Source organism: Paroedura picta, chromosome 2, assembly GCF_049243985.1.
Source record: "Paroedura picta isolate Pp20150507F chromosome 2, Ppicta_v3.0, whole genome shotgun sequence".
NCBI lineage: Eukaryota > Metazoa > Chordata > Lepidosauria > Squamata > Gekkonidae > Paroedura > Paroedura picta.
In genome coordinates, this window is record NC_135370.1 from 151,075,133 (window position 1) to 151,101,776 (window position 26,644).

General features: G+C 41.7%; 1 protein-coding gene across 2 annotated transcripts in view; it reads left to right on the top strand.

Annotated features, from left to right (window-relative positions):
- Positions 1-26,644, top strand: part of ADCK1 (aarF domain containing kinase 1) — a 126,620-nt gene that overhangs the window by 9,101 nt on the left and 90,875 nt on the right. For both annotated transcript variants that reach the window (XM_077323348.1, XM_077323349.1), the window contains exon 3: positions 1,669-1,752. In XM_077323348.1, coding sequence (XP_077179463.1) covers positions 1,669-1,752 — 84 coding nt within the window. The remainder of the gene's footprint in view (positions 1-1,668; positions 1,753-26,644) is intronic.

A 26,644-nucleotide genomic window follows, 5' to 3' on the forward strand; every position in this document is an offset into this window, starting at 1 on the left:
CGATTGAGCAGCAGCAGATATATAAAATAAATATAAAAAATTAAAAGGCAAATATTTATTACATGTGCACATATAAAAATTAAAAACATCGACATATAGCACTCTCTGTTGCACAAATCCCAAACATTTTGAGACATGGATAAATGACCAAGTAACCAAACAAGTTTCAACCCGCCCGCCCTTTGGGGTCTTCTTCAGTGGTCTCATATATCAAGGCACTCATGTGATGTAATGAATAAATATTTAAATTGGAGGGCTCCAAGAGATCTCTCTCTCACGGACGTGGCAAAGAGGAAGTGATGTTCCTTAGGACAGAGGAAAAGAGTTTGGCAGCCCTACTAAGACTGCAATATGGTGAATAGCAGAGTATATTCTATGCTATCTGTCATTCTTGGCTGGGACTGCTATAAATATGGTCAATGTGGACAGGCAGACAAATTCAGCATACCATTTATAGCACAATTCTTGTATCTACCGAAGCATTATCAGCATATGAAGCATGTAAATTAGATTGCTGTACGGAATTTGCCTAGTGGTGATTTCTTTCACCATGAGCCACTGTGCTTGTCCAGAGCAGTGCATCTAGCTCTTCAGGATGGCTGATGGATATTCAAATTCTGTATTTCAGCAGCTATCAGAAAATGAGCCCTTGCCTGTTGTGAATTATATATCAGGATTCAGTACTTTGGGGAAACTAATTCTGTGCAATGTTACCATTCCCTTCCTGTGTTCATGTATATCATGTACATGCAAGGTAGGAGATGCAAAAAACTGTGAGAGTGGAATAAACAATGGAGAGAAGGGAGAATTGTGCATGCTACCCTGAGCTTTTTGAGAGAAGGGCAAGATAAAAATGCATTAGACAGGCTGGCAGCAGGTAGGACATTACTTTATTTGAGAGCCAACTTGGTGTTGTGGTTAAGAGTGTCAGATTTTGATTTAATTCCCCACTTCTCCACATGCAGCCAGTTGAGTGACCTTGGGGTAGTCACAGATCTCTTAGAGCTGTTCTCATTAAGCAGTTCTATCTGAGCACTCTCAGACCCACCTACCTCATAGAGTGTCTGTTGTGAGGAGAGGAAGGGAATGGTGTTTGTAAGCCACTTTGGGACTCCTTCAGGTAGTGAAAAGCAGAATATAAAAAAAACACTTTTTTTCCTTCTTTGATACAGTCCTGAAACAATAGGTAGGATGAAAATAAAAACCTTCAGCTGATGACTTTGTTGTAAATCTTTATTTGGAGGCATTAATTGTGCCTGGTGAAATATTTCCTTGAATTCTCTTCCTAACTTGATGAAGAATCTCTTCTGAGATTTAGGACAAATCCCTTTGTTTCTTTCTGCCTTGAGTTCTGCATGTATGAACTGGAAAGCCATGACCTACTCTCTAGAAGGACTGTGTTGGGTTAGTATCATTACCCAAGAGCACCTTTTCATTCCTGTTATATAGTATTTATGTTCTCCCTGTGTATTTCAAACCATACTTGAATTTGGAAATTAATACTAAAAATCCCTTCACTGACATGTTTGATAGTGAGATTGGGATGTGCAGGTAGCTTGTGGGATCAAAGAGGAAATTTTAGGCCACTGGATCCAAGGGCCCAAAAGTCAAATTTCCAGGTTGGATGCTCTCCACAGTTCATAATTTTATTTCTTTCTTGTTTTGTAGACTGCAGTTATCACATATGACTACTTCACTTCCCTACGGAGCATTCCCCGAGGGACAGATGAATATGATCACGTCAAATCACAGGTAAAAGGACAGCAGTTTCTTAGCTACTTGAATTTAGGCTATTTGGATTTTAAATTAAAAATACATGTGAAGTTTCCATAGTTCCTTTCTACCTTTTCCTTCTATTTCCTTCATTTGTCCTGTGACCTGGGTCCAACAGTTTTATTCATCTACTGTTCTTAGTTATTTGAGGCACATTATTCATTTATTATTATTGTTGTTGTAGTTGTAGTTGTTGTTATTGTTTTATAGTTCAAACAAGATGATTTCTGATAACCAGGATTGTGGAGGGCTGGATCAATTAGGGGCTGTTAACCATGACAGCTATATGTAATCTCCGAATTTAGAGGGAACATACTTCTGGATAGGAGATGCAGTGAGAGGGACGAATACTTGGCTTCATAACATACTTCTAAGAAGCATCTGGCTTTCTCTAGTTAGAAGTAGATAGCTGGACCTCTAGGCTAAACCATTATAGAACTTTCCGGGTTTTTAATTTCAGTGGGTTGCCGTATTGCTCTGCAGTAGAGTAGCTAGATTTGGGACCAGCAGCATCTTAGAGACCAAAAAAGTCTCTAAGTAGTACTTTAGAGACCAGGGCATAAAGCTTTGGCCTTTGAAAGCTTGTACCTTGAAGGCCTTGTTTGTCTCCAAGGTGCAACTGGGTTCTAATCTAGCTGTTCCTGTGTTTTTGTGATTGTAAGATGGAAATACATTTGAAAGTGAGTCTGAAGAAAGGTTATGTACCAGATTTGGGGATTCAGTACATTATCAGTTCTTAAGGGGTTGAGGAATTTCTGTCATTAAATATCTGAGCAAAGTAGGCGGTAGGACTGGGAGAGCAGTGTAACCCAAAGTGGATCAGAATGGGAAATCAGATGTCAGACAGGACTGGGTTGCTCAGATATTGATGAAGGAAAACTACTAATAATGCACTGGCTAAATGGATGGTTGAACTGAAGGCATCGCAACAATACAATAACAAAAACAGCAAAAGAAACAAAGGATAAAATGCAGAGTTCCCCATTTCAGTGGGGAGGGGAGAGCAGAGTAAGGTGAGTGGTCAAGGATGGTCTTTTTCACAGTATGGAAGAAAAGGGAGAAAAGCACAGAGAAAGCAACAGGATCTGGAGACCCTTGTAAAAAATGCTCAGAGGTATTCTTTATTTTCTGTCATGCATGGCTGTAATGGTGTCTGAAGGCCTGTGGCTCAGCTGTAGAGCACCTTCTTGGCTTGCAAAAGCTCTTAGGTTCAATTCCTGGTTCCAGCAGTTAAAAGAACCAGGCAATGACAGTGGAAAGTTCTGTCAGGCTACAGTCAACTTACGGTGACCCCATAGGGGTTTCAAGGCAAGAGATGTTCGGGCGTTGGCCCCCTCTGCATTGTGCCCTTGGGCTTCCTTGGTGGTCTCACACTCAAATACTAAGCAGAGCCAACTCTGCATAGTTTCCAAGATCTGACAATATCAGGCTAGTCTGGGCCATCCAGGTGGAAGTGCTGTGAAGGGCGTCTGCCTGAGACCCTGGAGTGCCACTGTCAGTCTGAGTAGGCAGTTCTAACCATGAGGATCTATTTCAGTTTAAGGCTGCTTTGGGTGTCATGAAAAACTGTGCTAGCTGTAATTTGTGGTGCAGACTGCGCATGGTGCAAAAGCATCAGTCGCAAACAAAATGGGTGATGATCATCAACAGAAATAGTTGTTGGGAAGGATTCTAGCATTGGTAGCCTCTGGAAATCTTATAGAAATCTATTGGATCTGAAAGAGATGACACCGTGGAGCAGGGGTAGTCACACTGGCAGGGGCTCATGGGAATTGTAGTTCGTGAACATCTGGAGGACCACAGGTTGACTACCCCTGCCGTGGAGTATTGCTACCTGTTCATGAGAAATGGGCAGGTAGCATACACAGAGTCTCTCAAGACCAGTACTGTGTATCATCTATTTTGGGGGGGCTCTCTCAAATGGTGGGGCCTAAAGTTGAATGGTCCACGGGATGGGATCATCTGTCCATCTCAGTTATTGCCATAAGTTGCTCTCCTTATCTCCAGGGAAAGTGAGTTCAGTTGCCATAAGGGAATATAGCTGCTTCAACAGAACTGAAGTCTTTGGTTTCCAGGTTTGCTGTTCTGGAATCTCTCTTGGCTTCAGCTCAAATGTTGGGAAGGAGTGTGACATCTATGCCTGCTGAAGATCAGGCTGTGGCTTTCTTCTGCCTTGCAGGCACCTTGTGTTTGGAAGATTATTCCCAGTGGTCCATGCAAGACTTTGATCTTTGGTTCCGTTCCTTCATAACCTCATTAACCTCTGTCAGGTCTTGTCTGATGGTTTGTTTATTTAATGTTTGGGGAAGCAGCCTGATCCCTCTCACCTGCTTTCTTTGTACTTGGCAGCCTCAGGATTGTGATTCAGCAGGAAAGCCTTGCCAAGCTGAGCAATGAGTTAGTATTGTTTAGTAGACTTTGCCATGGCCTTTGTTTGCTTTGAAACTTGTACTCCAGAAGCCCAGTGAATCCTGGCCTGGTAGTAACTGGAAGTCTTTGGGCAGCCTGTTCAGTGTATATGTAGAAAAATAGTTTGCTGAAATGTAGTCTGAGTTCTGGTGGACAGCAGTCAGTTAAACCTGTCCTCACTCACTTTCCTCATAGTTTATCAGTTGAAATTGCTGCTGCACATCTCTCTTGGTCTTTGCAACCAGATGGCGTCTGAATCACAGAGGATGTGCAGAGACAAGGGGTCTCCCTAAACATTTCTGTCTGGCTCCTTCTGCAGGGCGATAGACATGGGGGAACCTTCTTTGTCTCCTCAGGCAGGCCCTTCCACAAGGTGGGAGCCACTACAGAGAGTGCACATGAACAGGAAGTTGCCAATCTTACCCATTTGCAGAATGGCACCTTTTGGAGATTTTGCTCAGATGAGCACAGCTGTCAATGGAGGAAGGGAGAATGATAGTAAACTGCTTGGAGCCCTCATTGGGGGGGAAAAGGCGGAAATAAGCATCTAAACAAATAAGATAAAATAAACTCAGCTGCTGTTCTGGAATTGCTACCGCTGGTTTTCTCTTCCTTTTTGAAAGTCATGCTGAGACACAAAATACTTGTTCCAGGTCCGAGAGAGAGAGAAATCTCTGAGCCGTCAACCAAGAGACATTTCTTATTTTTTAAAACTGACTGATACACTCATCCCTCTCAACCATTGCTTTGCCTCTGGAGACTGCTGTAAATATGGCCAGTGCCCAGCAATTAGAGACCAGCATTGCCTAATACTCATCATAGTAAGAAAGCTCAATGGCAGACCTAGTCCCTGAGCCTACTGGGACCAAACAAGGACATAGTCATTAGGAAACAATTACATACAAAGCAGATTAAGTCGGGAATAGGCTCCCCGTGGGCTCTTAGGCAGGTTCCTCCTTTAGCTTGGCGGGAACATCTTGAGTCCCGCTTTGTTTCTCCTTCCATGTGTGAACTACTCTGTCTATTAATGTGCACAGCTAGGCAGTTCCTAGCATCTCTTTATAAGTAGCAAATTGGGGTTGGGGAGGGGGACTGCTTACTTCTCTCCAAATGGAAACAATTTTTGCTTGCATGGAGTCTTCAGAAATAAAGCAAGCTTCTTTTCCTCAGTTAGCTCTGTTGGTCTCCAAATTGCTTTGTCCGGGAAAAGCCGGGGGAGGTTAATTATCTTCTTTCTCTTGGAGAGCAGGGATAGGAGAGCCTCTGAGATGCTAACATAAAATTTGGAGTTCTTATAAAAGGTTAAACATTTAATACAATTTTAGTATAATAATGTCAATTTTAACTCTAATAATTTGACAGAAATTGAGTCCAATAGCACCTTTAAGACCAACAAAGATTTATTCAAGGCGTGAGCTTTCGATTGTATGCAGTCTCTTGAATAAATCTTTGTTGGCCTTAAAGGTGCTATTGGACTCAAGTTTTTGTTGTGCTGCTTCAGACCAACACGGCTACCCACTTGAATCTATAATAATTTGGTTTTCCCTCCTTTTAAATTTCAGAGAACATCACTTGGTTGTGAAAAATATACTCTTTGAATGTGTTCTGCATATTTAATGTATTTTTGACTACTGTAGAGGCTGTAGAGGCCAAAATGCCTCTGGTTTTGTGTGGTTCATGGGACAGACTCATCCACTAGAAATGGTTGTAAATTGTACAGTCTGATATTCAGATCCTAAATATTTTTAATTTCATGTGTGCACACTATATAATAAATATTTAATTTATTATTTTATTTGTTTGTTGTAGCTTGATCTTCTCGACAGAAATGGAATATTTGGGGTTGCGTTTCTTTCCTCTTTTGTTGTTTGCCTAGCAACAGTTTCCCATCATGTCTTTCACATCATGTTCTGTCTGTAGAACCCACTGAGATAACACATCACCTCTTACCTGATCCTTTTTATAAGCTGAATTTGACCAGCATTGAAGCTAGGACCTTCTTTCATGCAAAGTAGATGGTTTATTGCTAAGTTTTGGCCTCAACCCTAGATATGCTACAGTGGAATTGTGGATGGAAGGATTTTCAAATAGTTACCCTATTGTTGTCTGAACTAGCCTTAAAAGTCCTAATTCTGCAGTGTTAAGCAGAGTTACACTCTTCTAAATCCATTGACTTCAGCTGAATGAATGCTTTAGCCTTACCTGAATTGTTGGTTATTCTGAGTAGTATGGCCATGTTGTCTGAGTTACTGCAACTGCTGATATAATTTGGGCAACAAAGCAACAATCAGGGTTTGGGGATAGTTTGACAGCAACTCTTTCTTATCACTGAATACTTGAATTGCCTGTATGATTGACTCAGTATGGTGGGCAATCATGAACATTCATTCTTCCATAATTTGGACCATCATGTTTGACTAAAGGTACCAGCCTAGCCTGATCTCATCAAATCTTGGAAGCTAAGCAGGCTTGGCCCTGGCTAATATTTGGATGGGAGACCACCAAGTCCAGGTTGCAATTCAGAGGGTAGTATGGCAAACCATCTCTGAACATCTCTTGCCTTGGAAACACTATGGAGTTGCCATAAATGAGATGTGACTTAATGGCACTTTCCACCCCCACCACCATATTAAACTATACTTAAAAAATCTAGAGATGGATATAATGAACTGCAGCTTTCCTTTCAAGGATATACATGCGTAGAAGTAGCATAGAAACTTAAAAAGTAAGGATAATGGCCCTGCTCCCATAAATTTGAATCTTAAAGAAAACTTTGCAAAATGTCTTTTTGGGGCAGGGACAACATTTTGCCAGACGTGGATGTGAATTCAAAGTTTGTGGTCTGTATCCCTTAATAATAACACTGAGACAAATACAGTGCAATCATTGAAAGGTGATTTTGTTTGGTATCTATTGTTTAAAATTTCCCAAAGCTGCTATAATAGTCACCATTTCCTCATTGCATGCTAGAAGGCCCTGGGAAGGGAAGTTTAAAAATGTAATAAATAAACCAACCAACAAACATTTGTCCTGATATTGGGAATTTCATGCGTTAATTCCCAGACAATCCTGTGTCCTGGAAGAAGAAGAGAGTGCACTTTTAGAAGAGGCTATAGCTCCAAATGTAGATTAGTTAGATCTATCATATTTCCAATAGCCACTTATGACTGTGAAAGTTGGATGATGAAAAAAACAGACAAGAGAAGAATTTATTCATTTGAACTCTGTTGTTGGAGAAGGCTTCTGTGGGCTCTATGGACAGCAAAAGTCACAAACAAGGAACTACTACAGCGCATAAAGTCTGATTTATCATTGGTAGGCAAAATCATGAAACTCCGGCTCACTTACTTTGGCCATATCATGTGATCCAACTCAATGGAGAAAGCAATTATGCTGGGCCTGATCAGTGGAAAAAGGAAACCAGGCTAACAAAGAATATGGTGGTTAGACATGATCAAAATGGACACTAGCCAGAACATTGCATGGCTGAGGGAGGCAGTGTGGGATCGTACCGAGAGCTTTGCCATGGGATCGCCAGGAGTCGGACACAACTGAATGGCTGACAACAGCAACATAGTTTGTGGCAGAATGCTGGGTCTTCATATGGAAGGTTGCAGGTTCACTCCCTCATCTCCAAGGTGTGTTGGGGGAGACTTTTCTGTGTTCAAGACTCAGGAGAACTTCAGGCAATCAAAGGACACAGTACTGAACTAAATAGGTATAAGGAGCAACAGGGATGTGTGTTTGTGGGACATTAAATAAAACCAACCTCACTTCTTTGCCTTGCTGCAAGAATTTTCCTCCCTCCGTAACTTGCTTTTTTTTTTTAACAAAGAAGAATTTTGAAGCATATGTGCAATTAATGAAACTTTCTTAAATATATAAATAAACTGTTGACTGCTTGAAAATTGTGGGACATATGTGTGGTTAATTAAAGAAGAAGCAATGCATAGATTAGGCCATTCCTGCACCAACCTCCCCTCTACCCGTCGATGACAGTTGCCCCCCTCCCCCCGGATTGCTTTAAAACATTTATCTTTGGATGGAAAATGCAGTTTCAATCACAACATGCCCAATAATTAATTGCACAGTAATTCCAGTGTGCAGCTCTGTCACCCATGATAGGGAAAGGGGAGTGAGGAAGGTGTTGATATTTTTGTTGATGGCTGAACATTTGTTTTCCTCATCGTTTTGACACCAGAGGTAATTGCCATTCCTGAAATATTTTCTTGCTGCCATTACAAGGAAAATGTTAGGGACAAATTAATTATGAAGACTCTTGTTATGGCAGATTAATAGGCTGATGGAAGCGATTCCTTCCTGTCTTCTGCAATTTTTTGGCAGGCTTGGTGGGTGTCGGGTGGTTACGTGAGGGAAATCGCACTTCTCCAACTCAGCTACCTCATTTGAGACATCTTATCTGGGCACACCAGCAAACGGCAAAATTAAGAATAGCAGTTATAGCAGATCCATTCTTGTTCTTAGTAGAGCTACCATGTGTTCAATTGAGAAGCTTGTGGAGCGATTTTCTGTGTGTTTATCTCATTTTATATCACATCCAATGGCTACAAGGGGATCAATTAACTCTCAAGGGGATCAATTAACTCTCTTCTACTCAAAATTGCCATCAGCAAGACTTTCATGGACAACTTTGATAATATGGTCATTGGCCGTACTGGAAGTAAGAGAGATGGAGAACATTATAGAAGGGAGTCACTGACTCCAGGCCATGATCCCCCCCCCTTTTAATTGAAATTGCCTACATATTTTAAAGGATTAAACAGTTCCGCAGGGCCTGCAAAAAGGAGCTCTTCCACCAGGCATTTGGTTGAGACCAGACATAACTAACAGCAGCCAAAGGGCCCCTGCTCCCCTCCCGCGCCCCCTCAGAACTCAGAACTCTACCAGTATACTCTGGACCTGTTGCACTGTTGCATTGCTTATATTGTTTATACTGTTATATTGTTATATGGTTACAACTATTAGTTATTATTATTGTATGGTTACTCACATATTATAGACTGTTTCATGTACTGTTCTTCTTATGTAAACCGCCCTGAGCCTCCGGGGAAGGCGGTATATAAATATAATAAATAAATAAATAATCACATTCCTTGACTTCCATAGCAACTGCCAGATTAGAATTAGAGGCTGTCATGGTAAAATGAAGTTTCTTCTGTTTATTTTATTTCAATTTATCTTGTTACTCAGGCACAGATTTGAGTGTGACTTAGGTGGCATTTGGAAATATACTGGTGATCTGTATAAAAATTTCTGTTGAACCATTATGTTAGATTCTGCCATTGCCACCAGATTTTTAAATGAAGTCCAGTGGCATAGCTGTACCATGAATTGAAACTTAGTGCGGGATAACCCTGCAAGATCCTGTTCATTCAAGTCAGCTTTTGAAATACCATATTTTGCCTCATCAAAAGTATGAAGCAGTAGAGGCAAAAGTGGAATAGACAATATTACTTTGACAGTGCAGTCCTAAACAAAGTTATACCATTCTAAGTCAATTGGTGTACCAACCAGCAGGAGACTTACCAGTATATGAGGGGCTTTCTCCAGCGGTGTTGTTGATGACATAGTGATGTCACTTCCAGTGCAACGTGAAAGTGACATCACTGTGTAACAAAGACACTCTAGCGTTCACTCAAACCTCTATGGTTCAAACATAGCTAGAGCATTGTCCCTATAGGATGATGTTCAGGATGTGCTGGAATTGATGCCCCTCCATTTTCATACTCACTGGCTCATTGAGTGATGGAGTGGGGAGAAGGCTCCTAGGGGAGGTGTTCTGCAAATCTTGGAGACTTGATAGCCCTAGATGTATCTCTGCTTAGGATGTTATTGCCAATAATCCAGAAAAGAATAGAAGGGGTGTGTGGCTAAAGATGTCGTCCTGAGAGGGTGGCAGGGCATCTGCTCTGCTATCTCTGAAGCCTGACAGGGGTCAATTGTGCAAGCAATTGGCAGAAAAGAGGAGGGGTACGCAAACCTCACCTCACCTTTCTACCCAGGAAGTTCTTGGGGCCGTCTCCAATCCTTTAGGGAGTATATCTCCCTGGATTATAGGCTGTCAGCGTTCCAGGTCCAGAGGACGACTGCCATTTTCTACCTCGGACTTTCTTTTCTTTCTTTAATCTTAAAGTATCTGCTTCAACCCTACATGATGATTTACCACAAATGAACGCTTTGAACTGAGGGGAGGACTTCGGCTGAGTTCCAAAACATCATTTACTGCAAGTATCTCTCGCTTTTTTTTTCTCCGTCTCTCTTCCTGCATCAAAGCCCTTTGTTTCCCCCCTCCTCTTACTCTGCTCTGCCTGAAGCCACCTCGTTAAGAGGCAGGCTAATTCTCCTAACTAAGCAGAAGAAGGATTCAAATCAACTCGAATTAATTGGCAAAAGCTCTTATTGTAATTGTTTTGGTTTTCGGAGATAGAGATAAGAGCAGTGAATGTGAAAATCTCACGAGAACTTTGTGCCAGTACGAGAATCCCTGCCTTAACCGGCTTCAATACGTCACATGCCTGTGCCGGAACATTAGAGGATAAAACAGAGGACCTCTACTGGCCACTTGTAAAATTGTTTGGGGCCGGGTTTTTTTAAAGTCAAAATCATGTCTATGTTAAAAAGATTGGCTCATCTAATAGAGATACAAACCCAAGATTACAAAGTATTCTTAGATGGATTGATCAAAAATATCTCCAAGGAGATCCAAGATGGCAAGGAAGAAGTCTTCAATAGGAATGATGGATCAATAACAGTGACTGATGACAGCTTTAAACAAGGTGGAAAACCAACAGCAGAAGAGAAATCTGAAATTCATATCTTCAAGGAGATCCAAGATGCCAAGGAAGACGTCTTTAACAGGAATAATGGATCAATAACAGTGGCTGATGACAGCTCTAAACAAGGTGGAAAACCAACAGTAGAAGAGAAATCTGAAATTCTGGAGACGGAAAATGGGATGCCGGAGTTCTGCAGCCCAGATAAGGACACCCTTTTTAAAAAGACATACAGCCATCTCAAAGCAAGAGTGTACAAAAATCAATCAAAAGAAATATGGATCTGCAGTGAAAGTAACCGATTTAAAGGATCTCTCTGGGGAAAAAATTGTATTGATACTGGAGTCCAGGAGGTGCAACGGCCTCAAGATTTATCGATGCATATTTTGCGGGAAAGAGTACAACTGCACTTTCTACGCCAAAGGCCAATGGGACAGAATATAATTTTACGGGAACGACAAGATGTAGTAAGCCTCGAGATGAGACCCCCTTAAGAAGACCAAAAGCTCATATTGTTTTATGTTTAATGTTATACCGTATTCTATATTTCCATTTTTATGAAAAAGGGGAAGCAGTGTCTCTTTCGCTCTTGTTTTTTTTTTTTTTTGTCTCTTTTCTTTTATAGGCATATAGGTAATATAATCATTAGTGCTGAAAATGTAAAATGGGGTTCTCCCCCCTTATTTTTTCTTTCTTCTATTAGTGAATTGTCCTAGGACTAAAGCCTACACTGAGGATGGTTCTTAGAATGGGTCAAGCAAAAATTGTTTTGTAGATGTATTAGAACCAAGGATAAGGAGAAGCTATAGAAGACTGAAAGCTTATATTGTTCTATGTTTAATGTTAAGCATTTAATCTAAACCTGGAAATCTTATTATTCTCTGTATTAACAACATATACTGTATCCTATATTGCTATTTTTATGAAAAAGGGGAAGCAGTGCCTTTTTTCTCTCTTGTTTCTTTTTCTTAGTAGGCATATAGGTAATATAATCGTTAGCGTTGGAAATATAAAATGGGGCTTTCCCCTCTTATTATTTTTTTATTGGTGTATTGTTATAGGGCCAAAGCTCATATTGATCTGTAGAAAATGCAAAGCTCTCAACTTATACCTGTCAGGATGGCTCTTAGAATGGGCCAAGTATAAATGGTTTGTAGATGTATCTGTATTAAGGATAAGGAGAAATTATGAAATCCTTTTGTAATTTTTTTTCTTTGTACATCTTTAAGGCAAAGCCCTACTTTCCTCTCCCTTTATCAGGGTATTGATACAGGGCCAAAACTAATACTGTGCTATAAGAAATGTTTAATGTTAAGCATCTAACTCAAACCTAGAAATATCTGCTAGGATAGCTCTCAGATTGTATCAAGCAGTTAATGTGAGGTCTACGATCTCTCAAGTAAGTTGATTAATAATAACTTTTCTTTTGTATATCTAAACAGGCTTTTTTTTTTTTTTAATGTAGTGGAAATGTGGATGGCTCTTAGACTCATGGCTCTTAGAGTTTTGGGCAAAAGTTTATATCACTGTGGAGTCAATGTGGGGTCGTATATTCTCAAATGATGACTATATTTCTATCTTTATGAAAATAAAAAAAATCATTATAAAAAAAAAAAAAAAGAAAAGAATAGAAGTACCTAGCAATCAAGGATTTATTGTGCAAGTAGTTGCTCAAAGAACGAAGTTGTAACAGATTTAGCCAATATGTAGATTAGTTTGGCCATGGGCTTTATTTTTCTTATTTATAAAGCTTTGCCTATATGTAAACAATTCAGCAGAACACTGCTAAAGGTATAAGCTCTTATTAATAAATTTAGAATTTTTTTCTCCATTGAATCATTCCTATTTTGTATGTCATCATATATATACCTTTCTATACCCTCTTAAAAGAAATTACAACAAAATTATATGCAATCTGGCAGTCTCTGGTGGAATAACCACAGATGCACCATCTTAAATCATCATCCTTTGTGATATGCCATCTACAGGAAAGAGTTCCTATTTTTTCTTTCTCATATGTGTAGTAGTGGTATGGCAGGCCTTGCAGTGGCGAGAGGGCAGGTGGAGGAGGCAGGTGGCCTTTCTAGCCCTGATAGCTCCAGTGTGGTGAGCAGAGGAGCCAGGTGCCCTTCCCAGGCCCTGGTAGCTCCAAGGGAGTGGGTGGATGTGGCAGGTGGCTTTCCCAGCCCCCGGTAGCATTGAGGGGGTGGATAGAAGAAGTGGCCTTCTCAGGTGTCGGTAGCTCTGAGGCAGCGGGTGGAGGAGACAGGCAGCCTTCCCAGCCACCAGTAGTTCCAAGGTAGTGGGCATATGAGGCAGAATGGCTAGCCCCTGGTAGCACTGAGGAGGCCCGTGTTGGTGAAGCGGCCTTGGCAGAGAATGCAGGCAGCCTTCTGAGGCTGCAGCTGCAGTGAGAAGGTGGGTGTGACCTTGGCAGCATGCCAGCCTTCTGATTGGCTCTTGGGGGGAGGGCCCTCCCCCTGAGCACTAAGCAGAGGGCTGGCACGTCATTGGAAGTACCCTGCAAATTTTATTATTTATTTTATAGTATCTGTTCCACTTAATATTTCTGGTAATACCTTGGAGGAGGAGCATGTCTCATGGCTGAAATACCACTCAGCACTTAACACCCATTCAGGGCAGCAGTCCTGCCCCTGAGTGCCTCCCCTTCCAACTGGCTTGCCTGTCTGTCCAGTGATCAGCCAATCACCTTCTGTCCCCCACCCCTGATCACTTCCTCCTCCTTCCACTTTCCTCTGAGGCTTGGAGGCTGCAGTTCCCTGCTGTGTGAGAGCTGCCCTTGCTGGTGAGTTCCATAACAGCTACCTGCAGCCTTTCTAGGTCCTGGGAGGAGGAGGAGGCCATCCTTATTCTTCTACTCCACTTCCTGTCCAATCTAGTGCCTGTTCCGGAATGCAATGGGATAGGCCCCTAGTATATTTATATATATCATATGTGTGTAACTCTGCCATATGAAAAATAAACAAATAAATATCTTTCTAATTCTAGTTGTAAATTGACCATAACTGGGACTTCAGGTTTTAAGAGCTGCTTGCACAAAATCTGTTTTCTCACAAGCTGCAAAAGAAGTGTTGAGAATCTTTAAACTGCTCAGGTGCCCAAGTATAGTCATTCAGAATTCTAGGTCAACCCAGTTTTTAGTGATTAGACATCTGTGTTCATTGATGCACCATAATCCATCCCATTTCTCTCTCTTCCTTCATTAGCATATTAAATGCCACCAAAAATACTGACAAATTGGAGGACATTCAGAGGAGAGCAACATAAATGATCAGGCAGCTGGAGGGACTGATCAATAAAAGTAGAATTAAGAATGCTCAGTGTGTGAGGCTTACCTTATTAAGATATGTATTTTTCATGAATGTTTGTGAATGATCCTAAGCAGGTAAAGAGAATTCAAGACCATTATTCCATTTGTTTTTATCTAAGGGTCAACTGACATTCCTTGCTTGATTTTTGCTTAAGCCAAGAGGAAAAGGACCGACTGGACAAAATTACCCCTTTCTCAATGAACCTCTTGTGGCTAGAGTTTTATGGCCCTCAATCTAGGTACTCTTTGTGCACCTGTTGCTTATCCTGTCCTTTTGTCCATTGGCTTTTTGCTCATCTGTCCTCTTTGATGTCTGACTAGGGCTGTTGTCCCAAAAGTGGAATCATAGCTCGGAGCAGCCTTTAAAAACCTTTTGATGGTGAAGGAGCCCCTGAAATATTTTTCAGGCTTCAAGGAGCCCTGGACCCAGGCCAGAAATGATGTCAACTGGTCATGCCATGCTCAAGGAAGACTGGGAGAAAGAAGGCGATTTGAGGCAGGAGTAGATGTCTAGACTTTGCCCCCTTTCCTAGGCACAGTAACCAAGCAAGAACACCACCCCTAGGTCAATGGAAGCAACCAGTTCCCTGCTTTCATGGCAATGCCAGAAATAGCTGATGGCTGAGTTCATTAAAGTGAGATATAGCGGAAAGGCCAGGGAGGCCCTGGGGAGCTCTCGCGGAGGCCAGTTTGGGAATCCCTGGTTCAGAGGGCAGACTTCTGCTTAGGGCCCAGCACCATCTTCACTCAAGTTATCCCAGAGGGGATTGCGGGAGTTCTAGAGGTGGATGGGGCCACAGCGGTTTGTTTTTTGGGTGGAAATTCTTCATTACCACCGGCTCCCTTGATGGAGTTTGTTGTTGTGCGGGGGGCCCAGGTGTCTTTCTGGGAACCACTAGGTGTTGGAAACTTGTCATGGCCCACGAGAGGATTCTCTTTTTCTGATGAGGTTCCAGCTGTTTTAACAATGCTCAGGGCCCCTTTTGTCTGTTGTGGGGTGAATGCCCATCATTCCCTGCAGCAGGGATTGCTTTGAACATAGGACTGAGTTTTCTATCTGGCATGGGTACTCAGTCAATTGTTATTGCTTCTGCTGATGTGAGATAGAGGCTGAGTGCCTGTAAATGAGTCAAATAAATGCATACTTCATGTGATTTATGGAATTTGTTTTGCTTAAGATAAGCTCCTCTTTGCTGGATTCCCAGTTTTAATTTTTGGTTAGCACTATAACTGTGCCCCCGGTCTTATTGGTTGACTTCCAGGTGGCTTTCTTTGGATTGTTCGCAAAACATGTCGGATTAATTTTGCTGGCATTTGAGTGACGCTATGTCCAATTGTTCATTGTTTTGAGTTATATTGAATCAAGAGTTGCAGTAACCGTGTCTGAAATGCTTTAGTTGATTTTTCTGCAGCTTCTGTAAATACCTTCCCATATCGCTTATGATAAGCTCTTGTTCAAATTTAAGCCTGTGGTTTAAACGAAAAATGGTCCTTTGACATGAGGCAGTGGGAACACTTCACAGGGCTATCCTAAACAGAGTTACACCCTTGTAAGTCCATTGAAGTCAGTGGTCTCAGAACTTCTCTTAGCATTGCACTGTCAATACAATTCATTTCATTACTAGATTCAGCATCTAGTTTTCTCTACTGCATAGTGTAATCCCATGTTTAGAAATATCTTTTGAATCATTCTCAATGGGTTGCCCTTAATAGATTTTGCAAATGATCCCATGGTCTGTTCTCTAACCTCTGAGTTTCATTAATTTGACTTGGGCTTAGAGCAGCTGATTCTTTTTTGATGACACGCAAATTCTCTGTCCAGGGATCAAAAGAGGTCAGATGTTCCATCCTTTCTGAGAGGAGGAAACAATAAAGATAATAGGCTTCCTACATATACTGGATGAAATACAGTCGATAGATTAAGCTTTAGGAGACTTTGAGCTTGTGGAGGTCAAAATGTTTGAAAGGCTTCCATAAAGAGGTAAGAGAACAAATACTGTCAATTGCCATTGTCGTTGTGACCAGAGTAGTGTCTGCTTTTATGCACTTGTGCAAGTACGGTGTGTCCAAAGTATGCATCAGATCCTCCAGCTTGGTGTACTGGTTAGGAGCCAGCTGGTGGTTAGGAGTGGCAGCTTCTAACTTGGTTTGATTCCCCACTCCTCCACATGCTGGGTGACCTTGGGCTAGTCACAGTCCTGATAGTTCTGTTCTCACAGAGGTGTTCTGTCAGGGCTCTCTCTGACCCACCTATCTCACAGGGTGTCTGTTGTGGGGAGCGGAAAGGGAAAGCGATTGTAAGCCGCTTTGAGACTCCTTTGGGTCGAGAAAAGTGGCATATAAGAACCAACTCTTCTTTTTCTTCTTCCTGCAAGGTGTATGCTTGAAATCCACAGATAAAGTCGCTAGGTCACCAGCAGTAACCAAAAACAGTATTGACAAATAGCAGAGAAAGCTAAAGAAAAGTGCTGAGAAAGTCATTGTAAACACACGGAAACAGTGGCCCAGCATGTATGTTGTGCTGGGAACACAGCACTGGTTCATGGACAGGAAGGAAGGGAACACAGCAAACTCAGATTCATAATATACTTAATACTTCTCTTGCCATAGCAAAAAAGGAACATACTGACTTTGCCTCTGTGGGATGCAAGAATGCGGTCTTGTTGCTGACCGGTAGGAACAAAGGGTGGCTTTGATCTCCCAGCCAGCAGTTCCGGACTTCTGTGCTACAAAAGTGTTTGAACAACAGCCTGGGAGAAATACTGTGCCAGCATAGTGAGCAAAGGATGGTAGTATAACATTATTCTAATTTAAACATGCATAGTGTTTAAATTTCCTGGGAATGATTTCCCGGGAATGGTTATTAGATTGGTCAGGACAAATTCTGGATGCAGGTTTGAGTTGGCTTATTTATTAGCAGGAGACTTCTGCTGGTTTTTTGCCAGACAAACAATTTCATGAATGGGCTGCAGCTCAGAGCAACCACTACCGCTTAAATGAAGATTGAGTAATTATCAATGAAATTTATAGAATAGTTGTTAGGACAAAGTATATAAAAACATGGTTCTTATACTGTGTACTCTGCAACGATTCAGATGAAGGCTATTGAACTAGCAGAGGAAAATGCTGAAAACCCAGATCTTGAAGTTGTCACCTGCAGCCATTTTTATTGCTGTACGTTTTCTGTGTGAACAGTGTAATTCTATTTCCCCACCAATGTAATGGATATGAGAGAATCTTCTTAGAATAGTAATGTCTTGATTGATAAACATCTTGGTGACATGGAATATGCAGAAACCTGATGGTGCATACCAACTTGTAGTGCTGCTTTTGCTTTCCTTGCACGTTGCACATTTCTACTTCTACTTGGGGGCTGGTGGACTGCATTGGAGTGCACAAGGAGTGGAGTTTAAGTTCAGAAAGCCATTCAAGGACCTTCCTGAAGGACAGTTATAACTAATAGCTCTGCAAGGCTATTTTACTTTAGCCAGGCTTTTAATAGGACGCAGACTGAAGACAATTTTTAAAGGGGAAGTGGGGGTTATTTGGGGGTCTTATTTAATTCTGTAAGTTTTAAATTAGGCTTTGTAAACCACCTCGAGCTACAAGGAAAGGTGGGATATAAGTATTTTAATTACTGAATAAAGAACAAGAGCAAGGAAACCAAAATAATGATATGCAAACCAGTAACATTTTGACACCATCCCGAGCTATCTTAGTGAGGGGTGGAATGTGCATTGAATTGAATGAATGAAATAAAAACAAATTGCTGATTGAAGGGACTGGTTTACTTGTATTGGATTTATGGATAAAGAACATTAAAATCCCAAATATTTACTAAATAAAAGGCATTTTAACAACATTTTTTTCCAACTAAGAAGGAAGACATATGTGAGGCAGCCTTAGGTGATGATTGAAATGGGAATTAATCTCCATCCCTCAGTGTAGAATTTTAGTGACTGATAGATACATGCCAAAGTTCAACTGTTTTAAGTGAAATCTAGATAACTTGTGCCCTCTGATTTAATCTTGTTTGTAAATTAGATGAAATATTGGGAAATCTACCCACTCAAGTCCCTTTGAAATGAATGGGAGCTGTTCAGGAGGAAAATCACTATGTTTTTGGGCAGTTCCCATTTATTTCCATGGAACTTGTGTGGGAGAACCTCCTGATGCATTGTGTTTTTTTTTTAAGGTGTGGCTTCCAAGATATCTAGAGCAGCCTTATAAAAAGAATCTATTGTGTCTCGTCGGTATTTAGAAGGGGAACAGCTGCTCCCTACACACATTTTGATCCTCCCCCTTAACAGCCCCTATTGATTACTAATCGCAGCCCAGACACTTCTATTAGCTATTTACCCAAAATCGAGTTGGCTAATGAAAATGTTTCTAATTAATACGAGGCAGATTAAAACTCATTACAGCAAGGTCGTTGGTAATGAGAGATAATCAGAGCGCAAATGACCAAGCTTGGAGCGAAATGAAGATGGAGCGCGAGCCAGGAAATTGGCACCAGCTGTGTGTGCATCAAACTGCAAGAGAGAAAGGGAACATGGCAAGGTGGCCAGAGGTTTTCTGCAGAGTTTGTCATGGGCCTGGCGATTTACCTTCACTTCCTCTTTGGGTTTCGTTGCAGTGTTGATTTGTATGTAGAGCTAAGGTAGTGTGTTCCTACAAACTCAAAAATTTGCGTAGGGGTGGCTTTTCAGAGCACATTGGACAATGCACTGTCCAAGGCACTGTGATCTGAGATCAGTGCTTGTGATTCTGAACATGCTAAATTGAAAACTGCACACCTGTCTATAAGCACGGATTCTATAATTTTTATCTGTCTAGGGGGCTACCAGAACAGATCGATGGGGAAATGAAATCTTTTCCCTTTTAGATCAGCAACATGGGGTGGGTGGATCATATAAACATTGTGCTTACCAACTGGACATCCTGATTTCAGGGTTATTTCATGTTCAGGTAGAGTTTACACAATCCTAGCTTGAGTATTCTAAACTTAGAAATAAGCTGCAACAATCGTCCCCTTTTGAATGGATGGAGGGGGCTATAGGAAAATGACCATGTGAAATAACCAAAATTGAAGGGTCCTGGTCCCTACCTGGTGAAAGGAGCTCCCGGAAGAGCTAAGGGCCCTGTTGGAGCTATCACAGTTCCACAGGGTCTGTAAGATGGAACTCTTCTACCAGGTATTTGGTTGAGGCCAGGGCAAGGAAGATCTACTGGGTCCCTCTTCTGTGCACCTGAGCACCTACCCTGAGGCATTGGGCCAGAGGGGGTCCATTGAGTTAGTTTTGAGGTATTATTTAGTTGAGGGAGGGTTATGGGGTGTCAGGTTTTATTGTATTTTGTTTTTGCTGTGAGCCGGCTGGGCCAAGAACTGTGGTCGAGAAATATAATAATAAATAAAATAAATAAAGTTGGTATGGTCTACTGTGACTGATAGCAGCTTTCCAGAGAGGTAGCAGAGGTGTTTCCTATCACCTTCTACATGATATCAAAGCATAAGATGCCAGGGATTGAGCCCTGGACATTCTGCATGCAAAGCAGGTGCTCTGTCACTAAGCCACTGAGCAGCAACTTCCCACTAAATTGCAAAATAAATGCGCTTGCTGCTTTTAGACATGATGATGTGCATTGTTATATGCATTTTTTCTTGTACTGAGAATATGTGGTGCAAAAAAACCCATATTGCAAGATTAGCTTAAACTTGTTTAACAGTAATTCGCTCCAAGGAGCACTGAGAAGTTTAATTTTGTATGGTGGGTAGGTACTAACAGGATCCTGAGCAATCTTACTAAACTACAATTCCCAGGATTTTTTGGGGGAAATTCGTATAAAATCACTTTAAGCTAGTAGGGACAAGATTCTTATGTATCTTATAGTGGAGGCATAGGAACGGATCTGAAGGCTGCTTTGTTTTGCTCCCTCTGAATCTTTACTCCCTAAAGAAATTACAGTTATAACCTTCATAAGCCAACTGATTCCAATGGATTTAGAAAGATGTAACTCAGGATGCTGCTGTTCGCCATCTTCTATCATCAAAAATGATGCTACACGAGCCAGCTGTAGTGCTGTGCCAGGGATGCCTATAGGACAAGAAGGAATAAAATTCCTTGAATTTCATGAGAATTGTTTTTTTGTTCCTTAAAAAGTCACCGTTTTTGTAACGACGCAATTTAGTTTTTTTTTTAAGAAGAGTTATTGTTTAAATAAGTGTGAAGGAAAGCTTAATAATACAAGCCTGGAGAATCCTCACAGCTCCGAAACCAGAAGGCAAATAAAAAGAACCCATTCCATCAGATCTTCTCTTTTGTTATTCCACAGAAATCACAACTTCTCTGTCAGTCACGTGATTTCTTGTCAATCATGTAATGCTTTCTATTATTTGGCTTTGACATTGGTGACTCTGTCTCATTTTTCATTGTCATTGTAATCTACTCTATATTTTCACTTCTCTCCTTTTGTTTTAATGCGCCCAAGCACCCTGTCTTTGCTCCCATAGCTGCTATGTCATAAAGAAACATCTTTACTGATCTGAATTCCATCTGCCACTGGGCTGCCAGATCTCCCAGTTTGTTTGACTCCATCTGGAGTTTCCAATAATCTTTCCTCAGTCTAATGCAACCCGAATATATAGGGCCCGCATTGCAGTTCTACCAGCCGTAATCACACCGTGCTACCAATGCAAAAAGCAGAATTACCCTAGGATGTGCATGTCCTCAGGCCTGGGCATTTATAAAATATAAGGCAAGAGGCTACAAAAATACATTGAATTGGCGACAGTATCGAGCTCTGTCTAAAAAGTTAGAAGTTCCTTAACTCAGGGGTAGTCAACCTGTGGTCCTCCAGATGTTCATGGGCTACAATTCCCATGAGCCCCTGCCAGCGTTTCCATGAACATCTGGAGGACCACAGGTTGACTACCCCTGCCTTAACTGATTTCATGTTGTAGTCAAGATTAAACTGTGTAATGCAAACAAATGCATATTGCTTGATATTTTTATTTGCAGAGTTTGAATATGCAGAGAGAGTAGAGGACCAGGTAGCTTAAATAAAGTTTAATTTATGAAGAGAAACAACTATGTATAGACAGAACAGAGATCTAACTGTTTTTGATAGTCATTCTTCTATTCAACTGCTGTTCTGGAGGCAAGCAGGAAGAAGTGTGCTCAAAGGAGCAGGAAATCTGGAATCAGGACACTGAAGGAGATAATTTGAAAATCTTCAGGGAGTTGCTATCTTAACCATGCTAAATACACATCTACTCCAAAGCCTCCTGCACAGGACACTTTTTACATTCTGTTCAATCATGCACACTGCAATGTTTCATATTCCAACTGTTTTTATCCTATCCTCCCTCCAAGAAAGATGAGTTCTTCTTTCTTCTTTTTATCCTTTAACAGGCAATTGGAGGAACAGGTTGTCATCTCAGCTAATATGCTGCTGTAGGTGCCTGGATTTTTTTGCCTTGGTTACAATATGTTGCCACTCTCTTGGAGTTTGGTGGCAGTAGTTTTGGCCATATGGATAGTCGCTGGTTTCTAAGGTCTTCCTTGATCTGTTTAAGCCATGTTTTCTTTGGTGCCAGTCGTTGGATCTTCCATTCAGTTGGTCGTTCTTGCCAAAGGAGCTTATGAGGCAGTCTGCTGGTGTTCATTCTGCAGACACGGCCAAACCATTGCAGTCTGCGCTTTTGGACTCGTTCTTTAATTTGGTTGTCACATTTTGTCCAAATTGTTTCATTTCAATTATGATCACATAGAGAGACACCCAGAATGTGCTACAGGCATCAAATCTGGAAGGTCTCGAATTTGTTTATGTCAGGTTTTAGTAAAGACCTTGTTTCCGATCCATATAGGAGGATTGGCAGGATTAGTGTCTGGAAGAGACAAACTTTGGTCTTGAGAGAGAGGTTTGTCTTCTTCCAGAGGCACCATTTGAGTGTGGCAAATGCTGATGTTGCTTGGCCAATCCTATTGTGGGCTTCAGTGGTAGATGACACTTTCTTTTCTTGCACCAATGAGCCTAAGTATTTAAATTCTTTGACTTGCTCTATTTGGGCTTCACTGATGTATCCATTTATTGGTGATCCATCTGTGGTTGTGACTTTGGTTTTGTCCACATTTATTTTTAAGCCGTAAGATTGGGCAATGCAGAGAACATCATAAGGATGTTAGTAACCTCTGTATCTGTATTGGCAAATATGGCACTATCATCTGCAAACATTAGATATGTTAGGGAGATGTTTTGGCCACATTGAACTCCATATCTATTCTTGAATACTTTTATCTTAATGGTAATAACTACAGTATTAAATATTAGGGGAGAGGCCACATCTCCTTGGTGCACTCCAGTCTGGATGGTGAACTCCTCTGATAGTTCATTTCGAATTCACACTTGGTGAACCATCATATAGAATCATAGAGTTGGAAGGGGCTTCCCATCTAGTCTAACCCCCTGCTCAACGCAGGATCAGCCCAAATCATCTTAAAGCATCCAAGAAAAGTTTGTATCCAACCTTTGTTTGAAGACTGCCAAGGCTGTTTGGAGGAGTGTGATTATTTTCTGGGGCATATTTTCAGTTTCTAATACCTTCCATAGAAAATGCCAGTGGACACATTCAAAAGTGGATTTGAAGTAAACAAAGACGATGACAATTTTCTTTCCACACCTAATTCTTTCCTCTGCTACTTGATGGATGGTGAACAGCTGATCAATACAGCCCCGATATTGCCTAATTCTTGCTTGCTCTTCTCTACTAGTCCTGTAGCCTTATCATGTACCCATAGCCCGGGCACATGCCTACTGCTGAGAGGGCCTGCTTTCCCCATGAGGGCTCTCCCAGGCTCCCTTCGCCACTCCCTTGTTCCTTCCACCCCCCCCACCCGAAGTTGCGCCTATTATCTTTTATGGTTGACACCCTTTAATGTACCCTTTAAATGTTGAAAGGAATGCAAAGGACCTTGCGTGGCTCTTCGCATCTGGGTGCAAAGACTTTTGAAGAATGGTTTCACATTGTCATTTAGATAAAACAGTCTTTCTGTGGGAACACCTTTTAGCACGCAAATCCCAGGGAATTGCAGCTGGGGGCTGAGGGTATATCTGTTCCTTGAATACTCTGTGAGGCATCTTCAGCAATGTTCCTCTGTAACGGTAAGTTCCTGCAGTTGCTTCCTTAGAATCTCAATAAAGCTACTTTTGGATTCCTCAGTGGTAACTTCATGTGTGTGCATCCCAGGATCCCAGGATCATGATACCTTTCTACATAATTTCCTCTTTCCCTCCTCGTTACAGGCTCCCTGCTTCTTGCCATCCTGCCTTTTATGTTCCCTCCTATCTTCAGCTATGTTTGTTTTATTTACCTCATTTATATGCCACCTTTCTCCCCAACTTACATTGTTCTCCTCTCTTCCATTTTCTCCTCACAACAATCTTTTGAGAGAGAATGGCTGTTGCCACCTCACCCAGCAGGTGCCCATACAGGTGACCTCCCCAGCTCTGTATTTCTTTATTCAAGCCTCCAGATGCATCTGTCTTGGTTTCTGAACTATGCTTTGAGGCTGTGGTCAGGCAGCTGAGGCAGAGCAAACTGAAGCTGAATCCAGATAACACAGAAGTAAAGCTGGACAGGAAGGTTGATATCTAGAGGGACTGAGTCTACTTGTCCTAGATGGAGTGGAGTTGGCTTTTTCAGGGCAGATTAAGAGCTTGAGAGTACTCATGGACTCTGCCTTGCTATTTGAAAAGCAAGGCAGAATGGTGGCCTTTGCTTTAAAAAAATATTTTTCCTGTACTGCTTCCATTTCTAACATATGTAATGGATTTTTCAGTTGTCTGATATCTAATATTTTTGTTGGATTTTTTGTGTGCGCTCTCATTCCAATCTCTGGATTTTTTCTACTAATGTTTTGTTCTGTTGGGTTTTTTTCCCCTTCTTTTTTCTCCTTGGCAGCAGCTGCTAATGAAAGCGTTACTTACTTCCCAAATTGTAGCTGAGGACATTCCCTTTGTATTAGTTATTTTAAAAAAATTCTTCCAAATCTTTTTACACTTATTTATTACATCTTCTTGTAATAAAAGAGTGTTATTTGGTCATCTGCCTTTTTTTTTTTTTTGTTCCACCTCTAGAGCAGTAGTCCGCAACCTTTTACAGGCTGCGGACTGGCGGCAGTAGGGAGAGCGATTGCCTGGCTGTGCATGCATGCATGCGCCATGCGTGGCCAGAAATGCGCATGTGCGGCACTTCCTCACATGTGCAAAAGTGCCGCACATGCACGTTTTCGGCCACACATGCGCATTACAAGTGCGCGGCCCTGCTTCCCTCTCCCAGGCTTGCGGCCTGGGAAGTTTCTTACTGCGGGGGGGGGCGGGGAGAGGGAGCCGCGGCCCGGTGCCAGGGCCTTTGCGGCCCGGCACTGGGCCATGGCCCGGTGGTTGGGAACCACCGCTCTAGAGGGCTATGGTTTGCAAATATTTTTGGTTGAATCTTGGCTTTTTCTACATTAATTGTTAGACTTTTTAATATCTGACCAATGCCTATTCTTGAGTATGTTTGATGTCTATCAGGAAAAAAAAGTGAAATCTTTGCCTTTTTGATGTTTGATCCTCCCCAGCTATGCACCCTGTCCGGGTAATGCTCTCCTTTCCAGTTTCTGGAAAGAATAGCCTCCCTGAAGGCAAACCAGAACAAGGGGGAACTCATTAAAGGCCCACAGAAACTTGGCATTTTATTGTGCAGCACCAGCCTCAGTATGCTGACCAAGTAAATCCCAGCCAGTCAAAGGGGGCTTACTATTAAGGAGAGAGGCCTGTTTTATTTTTGGTTAATTTCTTTTTTCCAAATCAGTGTTGAAGAGGAGAAAGTAGATCTCTGTCCATAAATTCCTTCAGCATGTTTACTCAAAAGTAGGTCCAACAGAATTTAGTGAGGCTTCCTCCAATAAAGTCTACACAAAATTGCAGCCTAACTTCCTGCTGGATAAGTATGAATTTCTGACCATGAATAAAATACCTCTTTATTATTTCCCCCTCTTTGTTATAAGAAGTCTCAATACCTTCTCTAAGGGAAAGAAAATCTGTAATGGTTGCAAAGAGTTGACCTTCTCCTAAGGGAAAAAACCAGGTAATCTTCCCATATCAACTTCTTTTCTCCTTCACTTTTTTACAGAGAGGACTCACAAAGTTGTACTTACAACAAACCCAGGAGATGGTGATGTCCAGAAACAGGCATCCCTCGTGCTGAAATCGAGAGAGGTTTCAGTTGATAATGAAAATAATTTATACAAGGGTTTAACAGTAAGATCCCATATCAGATTTAATCACAAGAAATGTATTGGGAAATGAGTTAGCTGTATTGGATGCAAGTTCATTTGTCAAGTCATAGTTGAATTGCAACCATAGGTTGGCTACAGATACAAGAGTTCATCAAAAATCCGTAGAAGCATCTGTGATCATCAGTTAGCTGTATGGAATTTACAATAGGCAGTATTGTACATTTTATTATTATTTGTAAATTGTGTGCTACACATCCTTAATAGGAGTACAGTAAAGTCCTGCATGTCTATATACACACATGCACACATAGTTTACCAGCACACCATTGCCATTGATACACCCATTGAGAGGCAAGCACCTGTAGGGTGGGCTAGTCAGAGCAACAGAAAGACTTGAGTGGTAGCCACACTGGCCCATAACCTTCTGTGGAAGGTCCAACCCAAAGGAGAGGCTGAGAGGGGATGGACTGGGTGTATCCGAAAGAGCCATAATGGCTGAAGAGAGGGGACAAGGAAGACACCCTGTAGCTTCCTGGGGCACCTCAGAAAGAAGGGGAGAGGAGGAGGAAATGGATAAAGTTAATCCCTTCCCCATTCCTTACTGAGGCCTGCTAAGCAGGTTTGCCAAGTGCAGGTTGGAAAATTCCTGGAGATCTTTAGAAGTGGAAAGCAGGGTTTGTGGAGTGAAGAGACCCCAGCTGGGTATAATACCATTGACTCCACCCTCCAAAGCAGCCATTTTTTCCAGGGTAACTGTTATTTGTTGTCTGGAGAGCAGTTGTAATTCCAGGAGATCCCTGACAACTGTGCTTCTGAGGCCTTTCAGAGGACCAGCTCTGGATAGTTCTGGTAGTCCCCGATGCTACTTTCAAGATGGTGGCTTTTCACACAAGTACATTTGGGAGCAACTGGGACTGGCTGTACCTCCCTGTTAATTGCCTCACAGAAATATGTGAAAGAGTTGGTGTTTGCTTGAACAATAACAACACGTGTTTGTTTGTTGGATTGTTTCTCCAGTAATGGTTGTAACAGTGTAAACCCCCTGATGAGAAAAC